The sequence below is a fragment of the Bipolaris victoriae genome, assembly GCF_000527765.1.
Source record: "Bipolaris victoriae FI3 unplaced genomic scaffold scaffold_22, whole genome shotgun sequence".
NCBI lineage: Eukaryota > Fungi > Ascomycota > Dothideomycetes > Pleosporales > Pleosporaceae > Bipolaris > Bipolaris victoriae.
This window is the reverse complement of record NW_014575370.1, coordinates 57578-72376: the sequence shown is the minus strand read 5'-3', so window position 1 is coordinate 72376 and position 14799 is coordinate 57578. Positions and strand designations below refer to the sequence as shown.

General features: G+C 51.0%; 6 protein-coding genes across 6 annotated transcripts; 4 read left to right on the top strand and 2 right to left on the bottom strand.

Moving 5' to 3' along the window:
- Positions 1-1365: 1365 nt before the first annotated feature.
- Positions 1366-2988, bottom strand: COCVIDRAFT_24629 (hypothetical protein; the record flags this gene model as incomplete). Its single annotated transcript, XM_014703412.1, has 1 exon — positions 1366-2988. One exon carries the CDS (start codon positions 2986-2988, stop codon positions 1366-1368), a length of 1623 nt encoding a protein of 540 aa, XP_014558898.1.
- Positions 2989-4127: 1139 nt separating this feature from the next.
- COCVIDRAFT_35731 (hypothetical protein) lies at positions 4128-5139 on the top strand (the record flags this gene model as incomplete). Its single annotated transcript, XM_014703448.1, has 4 exons — positions 4128-4131; positions 4280-4304; positions 4649-4854; positions 4907-5139. The coding sequence occupies 4 exons, from the start codon at positions 4128-4130 to the stop codon at positions 5137-5139; spliced, it is 468 nt and encodes a 155-aa protein (XP_014558934.1).
- A 1017-nt stretch (positions 5140-6156) lies between these two features.
- Positions 6157-6906, top strand: COCVIDRAFT_93084 (hypothetical protein; the record flags this gene model as incomplete). The annotated part of the gene is made up of 1 exon (XM_014703447.1): positions 6157-6906. One exon carries the CDS (start codon positions 6157-6159, stop codon positions 6904-6906), a length of 750 nt encoding a protein of 249 aa, XP_014558933.1.
- A 1156-nt stretch (positions 6907-8062) lies between these two features.
- COCVIDRAFT_24626 (hypothetical protein) lies at positions 8063-9030 on the bottom strand (the record flags this gene model as incomplete). The annotated part of the gene is made up of 2 exons (XM_014703411.1): positions 8063-8895; positions 8958-9030. The coding sequence occupies 2 exons, from the start codon at positions 9028-9030 to the stop codon at positions 8063-8065; spliced, it is 906 nt and encodes a 301-aa protein (XP_014558897.1).
- A 661-nt stretch (positions 9031-9691) lies between these two features.
- Positions 9692-11385, top strand: COCVIDRAFT_14012 (hypothetical protein; the record flags this gene model as incomplete). Its single annotated transcript, XM_014703398.1, has 2 exons — positions 9692-10166; positions 10223-11385. The coding sequence occupies 2 exons, from the start codon at positions 9692-9694 to the stop codon at positions 11383-11385; spliced, it is 1638 nt and encodes a 545-aa protein (XP_014558884.1).
- Positions 11386-12304: 919 nt separating this feature from the next.
- On the top strand, positions 12305-14635 carry COCVIDRAFT_92972 (hypothetical protein; the record flags this gene model as incomplete). Its single annotated transcript, XM_014703446.1, has 2 exons — positions 12305-13845; positions 13909-14635. The coding sequence occupies 2 exons, from the start codon at positions 12305-12307 to the stop codon at positions 14633-14635; spliced, it is 2268 nt and encodes a 755-aa protein (XP_014558932.1).
- Between the last annotated feature and the right edge of the window lie 164 nt (positions 14636-14799).

Below are 14799 nucleotides of genomic sequence, written 5' to 3'. Positions count from 1 at the left end.
AAAGCTATAATCCGGCAGTTCAAGAAGCCACCAATATACAATGCCCACCTCGCTAGCCGATGTTGTCGCAAAAAGACCCTTCGAAGTCCTTCAGCCTCGCAGTATGACACCGCCTTTACAGGTCACAAGTACCAAGTCAAAGTAAGGTTTGCTCTTGGCTACATGTTTAATAAGCATTCAGCTCTTGGTAGTGGTAGAGAAAATCATATCGATGTAAGACACCAGATCATGTAATCCAAGTCTTGGCCTTGGCTCTCGTAATACCCCTGTCTCTTCAACTTTGTCAGCGTCAGGACAAGCTGATGCCATTTTAAGCCGTTATTTGATCTGATCAAGATATATCTTGGCAAAAGCCAAAGAACAGTATACAAAAGATGGTTGATGCGACTGCGAAAAAAAACAGTTATAGTTTTGCGCAGAATCGTCGACACTCGCGATATGTTTGACCCTACCTCGTTGTGCACTATTCAACCCTACTTTGCTCACAGAAGACCACCGATATGAAGTCCCTCATTGCAATCATTGCGATCATCGTGTTGGGTTCCCTACCAGCACCAGTCGTGGCGGGACTTGGCGTGAGTCTCTTCCTCATTCTACACAGCAACTCAAAACGAGAACTGACAATAGATAGACAGATTTGCGGAACCTGATGTCAGCATTGCTACGTACATGATGGTCGTATTTGCACATGCTCTCTAAGAAAAGTACGCCGTTCCTGTACAACTCAATACAGGGCTTCGACTGAATGTGATACTCATCTTGCGACAGTGTACTCGAGACGCCAACCTCTGCGTTTTGGTGTATTCCAACTACTCGCCAATTTGTAGTTGTACATAAGACGTTGCTTTTAGAAATCGTTAAGTTTGTTGAGTATGCAGTCCGGGAGGAAAGTTTATGCGTGTTTGTTTTTTTGATCTGCGGATAAGTAGATCTTGAGATTGGCTATGCTATTATAATGAGTGCAAATGTTTGTGCGCTATTGTTTAAAGCTGAAATTTTAATTCGTGATGCAAGCATGCAAGATCGTGTTCAATACTTTACTAGCATATGCCATTCACTCATACCGCAAGCTATGCGGAAGAGAAACGAAACTATATCGTTATCAGCTGAGAGAAATGAACCACAAAGTTTCTGATTGAAGTCTATATTTCATTTGACCCAATAAACGACCGTGTTCCAAAACTTCATATGAAGACTGTTCCAGCAGCGTAGGGAGTAGGAAAGAAACTCAGTTTGGTCTATAACAGGTCTAGCTAATGAGCAAGCAGGAATCGCAAAATCCAACAGATTACCAGGATAACTTAAGGCTCATCCCAGAAGTTCCGAAATAAAACATCAGAAGATTTGAGACAAAATCAGTCGAGTTTATTCGTGTTGTGACGTTATGCCAGTTTCGAGTTTCGGTGATGATGGGGAAAGTGATCGTGGGCGCTGTGATGCACTAGTGCCAGCACCAGCATGCTCGGCTTCTTCACCGATTTGAAGTTGATCTCGTGAAGTAGTTGGCTCCGTACCGTAGAAAGAGGATGCACGGTTGATTGAATTGCGGGATAGGTGATTGTAAGCATGGCTTCGTGCAGCAATGCTTCGAACAGCACCTCCGGTTGCGGTCGAGTCAATGGATCTCCGGGCCTCGGCTCTGTTTCGCTGAATTTGTGACCAGTCATGAACAACGTTGTCAATGGAAAGAGGGCGGGGTGGCAATGACCTGCGATGATCCCGGTGTAGGGTCTCGGCGAGGATATGACGCGGTACAGAGGAGATGCTCGCACCGTCAACAAGGGTATCAGCTTCCGAAATATGCGTTTCACTCATGCTTAGCGGACGACCGTTGAGTGTATGATCACTTGCCCTATGAAAATCGTAATCCTCGTAGGGGTATAATTCGCCCCCTATATATGCCAGGATAGAATGGCGTCGAGGGGATGGGGCACCGTCGCTATCGGTCATTCCAGGAGGAGCTATATGAGCCGTAACACCAGAGAAGCGAGTTTTGAAATCGGTGAGTTGCTTACGGCCCCATGAAATTCGCTTCTGGGGATGCAAAGCCCGTAGGGCTTGAGGGTCCAAGGTTTTCAGTGAAGCCAGTGCATCCGCAGCAGTGACTGACGAGGTGCATACATCAAGCGTAGCTAAATCAAAGTTGGTGTCGATCTCCTCTGGTGATTCCGCATGTTCCTCACGAGAGGATGGTGCTATTTCAATTGTAGGAGAAGCGCTGATCGGCGCGCATGCCAGATCCTTATGATGACTTTCGTACTTTGAGCTCTCCTTCCTCGAAAACCATTTGCCCAGGTTGAAGGGGATATTTCGCGACTCGAAGAATCTCGTGCTGACTTTTTGCTTAATATCGGAAAGCATCTGCCGACCCTCGGCTAAAGGGTTCTTCTTGTGCTTGTATCGACCAATACTATGAACTGTTGTCTGCAAGGTATTGTCGTCAAAGGTCGTTGTAGGCATTCGGGAACTTCTGCCGGACCTGGAGCGGATAGAAGTCTCCCGTGATGGACCGGCCGATGTCACTTCTGGAATGACTGTGAGGACAGGAGAGAGCGTCGCGATTGGAGTAGAAGCTCGTATCATATGGATCAAAGTGGCACGGAACTCATTTTCGATGGGATCTGGCTCTAGACTCATGGTAGACAGAAGGGATAGTCGTGTGGCGTTGGCGTTTCCAGAAGACAACAACAAGCGGTTGCACCTTTTGCAGTAGACATCGCGAACATGGGTAAAATCATTCGAGATTCTGACGTGTACCCGGAGCGATTTGTGGTAATGATGGCAACTTGGGCATACTCCACTGATTTCGAATGCCCAATTTCCATTGGGTGGCCTGAGTGCACTTCCGGTAGAGGAGTTCGTGTCCTGCCTAGCGAGTTCAGGCATAGGGAGTATCGCGTCTGAAGAGCCAGTATCATGAGTGGTGCCGACACATGTGTTTGCAGGAGGCAGAGAGGTCATCGTTGGAGAGCCAAGACCAATGGACATGATGGCTAAGCGGTATGTCCACTTCCGTGATAGTATTCAGAAGAGACCTTCGATGGATGCATGAGTTGATCCAGTCAGAAAGAAAATAGTGGTAAAATCCTGGGTTGCCAACAACGAAGGGCCTTAGATTGAGTTGAATGTACGTCTAGAAACAAGGCCAGTAAAAACAAAATGGGTGATCCAAGGGTAGGGGGAGACTGGCAAATAGCTGTGGGAACCGGTTCGGTGGGTGTTCTGAAGAATTCAATAAGTAGTCTGGCATACCCTGCAACCACCACTATCGATGGTCTTGCCTACATTCAGGCCGGGACGCCTCGAGGGTGAATTGTTGGGGCTAGATGTGGCGCAGTCGCATGGGTAAGCTCCAACTCGCAGAGATTGGCAGGGGCCGAAGCCACACATGACACAATGAGGAAGTTCTGAACAAGAGCAACTGGATAATGCTCTTGGGTTCATGACCAGAAAAAACTCCCAAGATTGATGGTTGAGGTCAGAAGGACAGGTTTTTCAAGCCCGGCCGTGCAAGTGAAGTGCGATGGCAAGCCATAGCTTGCGGACAGAGAAGAGTGAGTTGGGGGCCACGAACTGGAGGTAGTACAAACTGCACCACCTCAGAGGCGCTTGTCGCGCGACAGCGGGATGTGGCTGGAGAATGTCAGCCTGGCTATGCAGGCAACAATATTGGCCATGACGTGAATTCGCTCACATGGCTAGTCTCGTGCCTTGATCTACTGTTTTGTGTTGTAAGTTGAGATGGATCAAATGCTGGGAGCGCATTGCTAGGCAGCACCATCAGGTCGTTTTGCACAGCCCACTACTGAACTGAACAAGCAACAGAGCGAGAAAGAGCGGTGAGGTGACATCCTGGACAGAAGGTCATAGAAAATAGTGTTCAATTCATACAACCCGTACGATTCGGGAGCAAATTTAAGTGGCCCCCAAAAGTGTAGTCCAACACAAGGGCTTACATGCAATAACTGGAGAGATGGTGTCGAATGGGCTAGTGTCGGAACGGGACTAGCTTAGCGCACGTGCCGTCGTCTTGGCTCCCACTCGCTTGCTGGTGAATTTGATGATTTTCGATAACCCACTCGACAGAGCATCGACAACACCACATCGACGTACGACAAGCCGCCATCATGTGTGAGTATGCCCTGCTTACTTGAAAGTCCCTTGATCATTGCGACTGTATCCGTGTGTCGAGCGAAAATCATTCCGCTCGCGCAGAGGGCAGGGTCGCAGTGCTGAAGGGCCCGACACGCATAGTACAGACATGCTGACAATCGCACAGCGCTCGTCTCCGGAGAGAAGTCTAAGTATGTCAAGACACCAACCCGAGAGTTCACGCATCGTTCGTCGCTTCCGTCTTGTCGCAATGCCCGCTCCGATCTCAGCTACCCGTTATATCAACCCGCCTCCCTAGTCCAAAGCCGTGCAAGAGCCAGTGAGAAGAGCAATGATAGAACCTGGTGTGCAGGATGTGTTCGATAGGATAGTAAGGATCTGGCTGGAAGAGATGGACTAAATTAGGCATGCTAGCTGGACTGGACAGGCGGATTGCGATAGCTGGTGGCTGTGAGAATGGAATCGCGCACACACATATGGGCGACGTTGACTTCGACTCGTTTTCGCACAGTTAGAGCAATGCTGACTTGGACAGCTTCCAATACATCATCCGTTTGTTGAACACGAACGTCGATGGCAAGCAGAAGGTCATGTACGCCTTGACCAAGATCACTGGTGTCGGTCGCCGTTACTCCAACTTGGTCTGCAAGAAGGCCGATGTCGATCTCAACAAGCGTGCCGGTGACCTCACCTCCGAAGAGCTTGAGCGCATCGTCACCATCATCCAGAACCCTCTCCAGTGTACGCAGTGGCCAATGTTATCTCCATTGCACTATCGCTGACACACATATAGACAAGATTCCTTCCTGGTTCCTCAACAGGCAGCGCGATATCGTCGATGGCAAGAACAGCCAGATCCTCGCCAACGGTGTTGCCTCCAAGCTCCGTGAAGATCTTGAGCGCCTGAAGAAGATCCGTGCTCACCGTGGTCTCCGTCACTACTGGGGCCTCCGTGTCCGTGGTCAGCACTCCAAGACCACCGGTCGCCGCGGCCGAACCGTCGGTGTCTCCAAGAAGAAGGGATAAATGTTTTCGCTTGCGCTGGGCAGCTGGGGCTGGGACATGCCTTTACGAAATGGGTGGTGCACTTACGGTGTTTATCAAACGGCTTTCATTGGCTTTCACGTTTACACTTCATGCGGCAATGCACGATATGGGGTGAAATGATGCGCCACGGTTAGGGTTGGCCGAATACAGCCTGTACCAAAATCACACATTCAAATTTCGACTTGTTCCAACGAATGACTTGACGTTTTTTACTACCGACAGATCCTATGCTTTTCTGCATCACGATGGTTGCTTTGCGGCGCTCGGCCCGCTCAGTTGTTGACAAATGAAGGCCATCGTCGGCAGTGTAGCCATACTATGTCCACCACGTCACACAACACTTATGCTTATCAAGTACATCGTGGTGCATCGTTGTCCTCCCAGAATGGGTCTTTTTTAAAAATCAAGGAAGGAGTCGCGACTATGTGTTGCTCGTATCCAGAAATGTTACTCCACTGTATGATGAAATGTGGTCGCAGGCTACTAATGAGATATCGACAGCATTGCGAACAGCATTACCGTAGCGGGTACACTTGAAACAAAGAAGCAGTAAGTCCTAGGCTCGTGATACCTTTCTCGATCCCTGTACCTTGGTGTTCATCGATTCATGGCGATTGGAGGACTAACCGCCAAGTGTGGAGTGCGCTGTCTCCCATGCATGGTGCACCAACCCGTCGCAGCTCTCGGCTTACGCAGTGTTATGATATTCCACCCACTAACTCCATCCCCTCCCCCGCCATGTGCGTCTCGTCCGAAAAACGGTCCTCTGAAGCACTGCAGCCTCGTCTGGTTACAAACGTCGTGGCGTGGTCACAGATTCGCGGTGCAGGGCCAGCGAGCCGGGTGGATGCATGTACGAGGGAACTATGATTGATATAAGCCTTAGTGAGGGATGAGTAGCCTACCTTGATAGTTTATATACCAGTGGTCCTTTCGATTCTTTGTTTTTTCTATGATTGCCACATAGACGGATTTTCGCGCCCTAGCCGCTACAATATGGCGACTGTTGCCGTTGCACCGCAGACCCCCTCCTCCCCGAAAGTACGGATACGATCTCAGTCATTCGACTCGCCATTTCTCCGCATCAGCGTCACGCCCGTCGAAGAATCATCATTTTCAAAGTCGACCGGGGCACTGGAGACACTGGCGGGCTACGATGACATGGAGGAGAGCGTTGCAGCGGGAGTGTTCAGGTCTGCGAGTACGCTGCCTCTACTGAAGACCAAGATGAGCGACGAATCGATGCTATCAGAAGCGTCGAGTGCCAGCTCTTCGTCCGTCACCACGTCTTCAACCAGCTCAGAGAGCAGCATGGAACTCGACGACGAAGACGACGAATCAATTGCGTCGGAAGACGACGACGAAGAAGAAGAAGAACAAGAACACGAACAACAGCATCATCATCATCATCATCATCATCATCATTATCATCACCAGCACCAGCACCAGCGACCCCATTCTTTGACATTTACTCAAAACACTACAAACACCACCTCCTCCTCGGAAAAGGACAAGGACACGGCGCTGAGCCCCCTGTCCCCCTTTCTGTACCAAGATACCAGCTGTCCCATGTACTCGCCGTGGCTCGTCTGCGCAGTCCTCGACATGCACGACGTGCACCGGTTGGACTGGACGTCAATTGCGGACCCGATTGAACGGGTGTGGGGCGTACGGACTAGCAGCGCCGATGTACTCGGTATCTTGAGTGACAACGGGCGGGTGATGCGGCGGCGCTGGTGGGACTGAGATTCGTTGTCCTTGGGTATACTTGTCCTCTTTTTTTTTAATCCTTCTTCCTTTTGTCTTTTACGTCATTGATTATCCACTTCGTGGTTCTCTTTCATTTGTTATGATTTATGAACTTGCATGGGTTGGGTTATGGACTTTTCCTTTGTCTCTTTTGTTTTTATGGGTTTGCTCTAGGAAGGGTAGTTACGACGTTACGACACATTGTGACACATATGCAGAATTGAAGTGAGAGAGATTAAAAAAAAGGTTATCAGGGGGGGGGGAGGGCGTTGCGTTAACATTGCAGATTGCGGAGTTGGATTTTGGGGTAGCATTTATAGGATTCTTTTGTAACAAGAATATTGAGTACTATGCAATTCTTCAATTTGGTGGTTCTCACCTGCCGACTTCACCTTGAGTACAGGAGATGGTTTTGGGAAAAAGGGATGGACAGAATATTCACTCTCAGCCCCCACACTGTCTGTCTGCGTGGGGGATGACGAGCTGAGAAGCATGCGGGATGGAGGGGGTGAGGAACAGTTGTCCCACGACGAGTGGTTTCTTGGCCCCATGCAATCAATCCTGGTTGCGGGTATTACTGCATTAGTTCGGGATGAGAGGGTGGTCAAACGGAGACCCGTCTGTTGTACAGAATGTACCAATCGTGGGGGCACATGGCGTTATGCGAGGATGTAACGAGACAGAAAACATGTGATAGAACAAATTTATGTATATTGAATTGCTCTATTATCGTGGATTTAACCAATGAATGAATTCCAGCCATCCAAGCCATCATTTTCTCATCATGCAAACTTTCGATACACGAGGGCTAGAACAGCATGTGAAAGAGTCACGTGCGCACTGTGCGGTGCTTACCGCTGTGCCGCAAAGGCCCGACTGCGGCAGAACCCGTGCACGGAAGCTGTGTATGGTTCGGGGTATGTGCTCGCATGACTATGTTGCAGAGTGAGGCAAGCAAAGGAGCGGTGGAGTATGTTTGCCATGTTGCCCTTGCAGACCGTATAAGTCCATGCATTTTACTCCAGAGGCACCACACGAAAGGGCCCACCGTCCCTTACGCAGGCTATTTCCTCTTCTGGCAGTGGAATACCAGCACGTGAGAGCGAGAGCAACACGCGACGCGTGCTGAAAAGACGTGTCTCCACTTACTCGATCAATCATCAGCGCCAACCGCCATTTCAAGCACTTCGACGTTGCCCCTTCCTTTTGTTTGGCCCTCGATCAGCTCGTTAAGACCCTTGAACGCACCGGGCTCGATGAGGCCCACTGCCTCCCACTCTGCGCCCACGGTGTCTTGGCTCTCGACCTTTTCCATGAGGCCGAGTATGGCATCCTTGACGGTGCCTACTGTGCCCTTGTCTTCGGCACCCGCTTGGGCCTTTGGCGCAGTCTTGATGCTCTGTTTGAGGACAGAAGTTGGACACGTAATGCGCAGCTTCATTTGCATGCGAGCGACGGGTATTGGCTGATGAGCAATGAGCGCCTTCATGGCAAACAGGGCTTGCGATTTGGCCGACTTGTTGGTGACGACGCCAGTCCACTTTGGTAGCTCCTTCGCCTTTGCCTTTTCGTCACCATCTTCCTTGGCCTCGCCCTTTTCCTTTTCACTCTGCTGCGACGCTGCAGCAGAACTCAGCTGATCCAGCGCCTTCTCAATCATGCCTGTCGTGTACACGCGCTTCGTCTTGGGATCCACCAGCTTTCCGGATACAATATCGATGACCTCATTCTTGGTCCTCTCGAGCTCGGCATTGCGCTCCTTCTCGCCTACTTGCAGCTCACCGTGGTCAAGTATATCTATGATGATTTCCTCGAGCGACTTCTTGGGAAAGGCTTTTTCGAGATCGGTCTTGGGGGCGACTTGACCCTTGGAGACGTTGAGGAAGACGTTTTCGATTTGCAGGACGTTGGAAAGATCCTTTTCGACCTTGTTGCGCCACTCGAGGACTTTGTTCTTGTAGCACGCGATTTCGAAGCGCTTCTTGCCTGCGGCGTGTAAGTGGAATGCAGAATCAGAATAGGCAGAGGGCTTGGCGGGGTCTTCGCACCCTTCTTCATGCGCACCAGCGACACGTTGGTCAGCTTGATCTGGTTCGACGGTTTGATGATCCCGACAGGCATGTTGGCGATCTATGGGGGCTCTGTGGGGGTAAGTTGTGGTCGAGGTGCTGGTGCCGGGCGCGCGATATAAAAGTTGGATGGCATTTTTGGTGGGGGCATTGCCCGCAGCGGATGACATAGCACCAGCCGGTTCACTCAGAATGATTCAAAGGGCGCTAGGCCAGATGGGGCACATGCAGGTCCCGCGGTACTCTGCTGCACTTGCACGCCTAGTCGAGCTCTCTAGCTGCTCCAGCTGTCGGGCGCAGGCGCTTCGCAGAGAACGCGCCCCCAACACCTGCAGCAGAACAGACGGTGACGGTCTTGTTCCTGACGTGTCGGCCAGGGCCGTCTGGAGTCCCGTCCTCACACATGGGCCGGTCAGTTATCGTGAAACGCTAAGCCCATGTGATGCTCGAGCTTGGACGCGCCAGCCTCTCTGATAAGCTTCGGGGGTGCGCGTCATGGTCCGTTGCCTGGACAAGCGGCTCCTCCGCACGAGCTATCCCACACCTCCATCTCACCTCCTCCTTCTTAACCTTCCCTCACCCTCTCTCACTCCACATTCCATCCCCCTCTCCCCCAATCCATCATCAGCTGCTTCTTCCATCACTGGTAGAAGCTCTTCTTATTCTGCAATCACATATAGCTACGGCTCTGGAAGCTTAGCATACCCGCCACCATGAAGGTAGCCACCTCGGCGCTGCTCGTTGGAGCGGCCGCTGCTGTTGCGCCACAGCAGCAGCAGGTCCTCAAGTTCCCCAGCTCCTTCAGCGAGCTCAAGGAATCTTCGTGGGCCAAGGGCATGCACAACCTCGAGGAAAGCCTCAAGTCGCTCACCGGCGAGGCGCGCGCCGTCTGGGACGAGGTCGCCATGATGTTCCCTGAGAGCTTCGAGAAGGCCGCCTTCTTCTCCCAGCCCAAGCCACACACTCGCAAGCCCGACAGCGAGTGGGACCACATCATCAAGGGCGCTGACATCCAGAGCGTCTGGGTTGAGAACAAGAACGGCGAGAAGGAGCGCGAGATCGACGGCAAGCTCGAGCAGTACAGCTTGAGGGCCAAGAAGGTCGACCCCAGCGTTCTTGGCGTCGACAAGGTCAAGCAGTACTCTGGTTACCTCGACGATGAGGAGGAGGACAAGCACCTGTTCTACTGTGAGTACCCCAATGAACACCCGCTATCGCCACTTCGTGTATCTAATGCATCGCAGGGTTCTTTGAGTCGCGCAATGACCCCAAGAACGACCCCGTTGTCCTCTGGCTCAATGGCGGACCCGGCTGCTCCTCGCTGACCGGTCTGTTCATGGAGCTCGGTCCCGCATCCATCACCAAGGACCAGAAGATCAAGAACAACCCATACTCGTGGAACAGCAATGCTTCCGTCATCTTCCTCGACCAGCCCGTCAACGTCGGATACTCATACTCGAGCGGCTCAGTTAGCAACACTGTTGCTGCTGGCAAGGACATCTACGCCCTGCTCACCCTCTTCTTCAAGCAGTTCCCTGAGTACTCCCACCAGAGCTTCCACATCTCTGGTGAGTCATATGCTGGTCACTACATCCCTGTCTTTGCCTCCGAGATTCTTTCCCACAAGAAGCGCAACATCAACCTTCAGTCCGTTCTCATCGGTAACGGTCTGACCGATGGTCTTACTCAGTACGAGTACTACCGTCCCATGGCCTGCGGTGAGGGTGGCTGGCCTGCCGTCCTTGACGAGTCTCAGTGCCAGGCTATGGACAACGCCTACCCCCGCTGCGCCAGCCTCATTGAGAACTGCTACAACTCTGAGTCTGTCTGGTCCTGTGTTCCCGCTTCCATCTACTGCAACAACGCCATGATTGGTCCCTACCAGCGCACTGGCCAGAACGTCTACGATGTTCGCAAGCCATGCGGCAGCAACTCGCTCTGCTACGATGAGCTTGACTGGATTCAGGGCTACCTCAACAAGAAGGAGGTCATGAAGGCCGTCGGTGCTGAGGTCTCTGGCTACGAATCTTGCAACTTCGACATCAACCGCAACTTCTTGCTCCAGGGTGACTGGATGAAGCCATTCCACCGCGTTGTTCCTGGTATCCTTGCCGAGATCCCTGTCCTCATCTATGCCGGTGATGCTGACTACATCTGCAACTGGCTTGGTAACAAGGCCTGGACTGAGGCTCTTGAGTGGCCCGGTGCTAAGGACTACAACAAGGCCGAGATGAAGGACTTCAAGATTGACGGTGATGGCAAGACTGTTGGCCAGGTCAAGTCCAGCGGTAACTTCACCTTCTTGAAGCTTCACGCTGGTGGTCACATGGTCCCCTACGACCAACCCGAGGCCTCTCTTGAGATGCTCAACAGGTGGTTGGGCGGTGAGTTCTGGAAGTCATCTTAGGTGCTTCCACATGAAATAGTATTAGGATGAAATTGTTATGATTGGATGTGGACATGTGGCGAGCGGAACAGTTCCCATTTTGTATTTTGTAGTCATGTCCTCAATAAATGAAAGAAATAATCCAATTATGTGCCACTTTGATCCCAAGCGTCCACCATACAGTGAAGTCTATGTAGTACCAGGCAATGGAAACGTGCTGCATTATGGTTCATCGCTACTGCCGGCATAACGTAGTGCACGGACCTTTGTCGCAAACAAGCTCAACTCTACTACCTACTTCGCATACCATCATCTCTACTTTATCTACGGCCTGTCCGTGCCTACAACACCCCTCAAACATTGCGCTTCTATGATTTTAATGCTGTATTTCTCTCATGAACAATTTCGATCCTTGTAGTCTAACTTCATTTGAGGCAATGTATCGAACTGCATTGTACCAACTTCCCATGGGATTTGCCGATACGATCTCATCCAATGCTGCCACACACGGCTTGTAGTTATTCGGCAGTTTTTTCTTTGTATACAGGTAGCCTAAGTCTAGAAATACAGGAGCTGTAGGAACTAACAAATTATTCCCCTGACCACGTGCAGTACCCCACCTCTTAGAAAGGGACGGCTCGGCTCAAGTCAAGAGGTCGCAGCGATTGAGCGCGTGGTGGCGTTTTCGGGCGCTTACCATCCATGGAAGGCTGCAAAAGAAAACCTCAGCTGGACAGATACTGACAAAAAATAGCTAGACCAACGGCTGCCTTGTTAATTCAAGTCCAGCCGCACCTTGGCGCCGACATTTGATGAATCAAGTAGCGGACTTTATCTCCCCTGCTTTACAACCACTGGATATTGAGAATTGACTTTTATTAACGAATAAAACGAGAAACATTCGTTCTGCTTTTCAAAGCCAGTCTTACAGGTAACTCCAATGGATGTTGAATCGCTTCCTGCTTCTAGCGACGACCAAGTCAGCTATCCTAGTCAAATTCGTCAGTGGATAGATGTATGCAACTCATCACATGGCGATATCTGCGTCCCCAAACCGATATCACAACAACCCCCAGACGACGTGCCTCAATGGCTCATCGATACCCATGACCAGTGCATTGTGCCCGGAGTCTCCGCGAATCATTACTTGGCCTTAAGCTATACCTGGCCAGAAACCCGCGATTCCTCTACACCAGCACCACGCAGTTTACTCCTTGACGCCGCGAGCGTAGCAGACCTCCAAACGCCTGGATGCTTTTCCAGCTCCGCTATCTCAGAGCTCCTACCGGGAGTGATCAGACACGCTATGAGCGTAACAGCTGCATTAGGCGAACGATATCTCTGGGTCGACCGACTTTGCATTGTGCAAAACGATGCAGGAACACTCGATCAAGTCACAAGGATGGATAAGATATATGCAGGAGCGTATCTCACCATCATTGCTGCAGCACCGGATGCCATGTACCAAAGCAATCAATTATCAGAATGGCCTCGCTTTAACATCTTGTTCAAACAATCAAATTCTTCTGGCCTCAGCGAAGATCAAGTCGTCCGTGCTATGGACTATCGGTATCAGACTTTGAGAGCATCTCGGTGGGCGACAAGAGGATGGACATTCCAGGAGCAGATACTTTGTAAAAGGGCCGTTATATTTACCGAGAAAGGAATCTTTTGGGATTGCCAGTGTTGCATGTGGGACGGCGCGGATCTCAAGCCAGGTCAGGACTACGAAACCATCTCAGTCTCCACGGACATGGGCAAGCGATTTACGACCCGATGGTGGCCCGATTTCAGCTTCTACGTCGATCTGATCTGTCCGTACAACGGCCGAGAGTTCTCTTATCCCCAAGATGCACTATTAGGCTTTTCGGGTATCTTGAGCGCCTTGTCGCGATCGTTTCCTGGAAAATTTATATCGGGTGTACCGAACATATTTCTTGACCATGTTCTGCTATGGCAGCCATTTGAGACTGCAGATCGGCGCGTAGATCGAGGCAATTCATCAAGCACATTCGGAGGCGTGTCCAGCCTTCCATCGTGGGCATGGTGCGGATGGCAGTGTTTCGTGGATCCAATGAGTCTTCGCTCTGGCCTAGCCTACATAAACGAAGACCAAATGCGAAATCGAGCCCGCAGCTGGCAAACACAAAACTTGATAGAGTGGCGTGCGTCTAACGATCTAGTACAGTCGGAACTGATGTCGGATCCGCCCATTTTTGATGGTCATGTCAAGCTCGCAGGTTCATCTGACGCACTTCCAGAAGAGTGGGAATCCCACTACGAACTCGGCACGGAAGCTCCGAGTTATAGCCATGCAACAGATCGAAAGCTACTCTTCAGACACCCCATACCACTATCACTCGATGCCTCACGGCAACCCGAACTCTGCACAACATCCTACCTAACCTTCGAAACCACCTCCGCCATGTTCCTCCCCGCCACCATCCTACGACCTCTCAAGTCCCAAGAGATGGTTAGCTGGTGAGTTCCATGTATTAACTGTATGTGAGACATACACTGACCTCGTACCTACGAATCCGCCAGGGGCGACGTCAAGGTCTCCGTCTTCGAAGACCGCATGTTCGCCCTCGGTCCCCGCGATAACAAAGTCCCTCCCGTCATCGTTCTCAAACAGCCAAACGGCATGTTCGCCGGCCTCATCCGCCACATGAACAATGATCGCATGAACCCCAATCTCCCCGTCGAACTCGTCGCCATATCAACCGGCAGCGCCAACGCGCTGGACCTCGAATTTTCATTTGAATGGAACGTCTTCGCCGACCTAGAAAGCTATTACACATATGGAAATGTCTGTAAAATCATACCCTTTGCCTCGCCGCCCCTCACCGCGCAGCAGAAACGTGCGCTGCTATTCGATACGTCAATGGCATTTGGTGAGGAAGCAGCAAAGGATGATAGTAACAGTGCTCTCGCCCTGGAACTCAGTGCTATAGAAAATGAAATCAACGACCAGGTATATTTGGAAATGGAAAGGCATGAGGAGAGGCTGGCAAAGCTTAATGCGACGCAAGAGTATCGGACGCGGTATGAGCAGAAGATTTGGTTCAATGTTCGGAAGAAGGTGCTTGGAGAGCGGAAGCAGAAGAAGAATATGGGAGAGGAGGGTCCCGGTGGTGCGGTGTGTCAGTTCTATAATGTTCTTTGGATTCAGCGCAAGGAGGGGGTCGCGTATAGAGTCGCGTGTGGTTGGGTGCCGAAGTATGTTTGGGAGGCGCATGCTAAGGGGCCTGTGAAGGTTGTGTTGGGTTGAGTGCTTGTTGTAAGTTGTAAGAGAGAACGAAACGCCACTAAATCCATAAAAATATGCTTATAGCAAAGACTCTCATGGTGATTTCTTGCATGTTACATTGTTTTGTACGACGGTGCCAAACCCATGACACACATGTCTTATTCCCCCCCCCCCTTTTTTTTAAA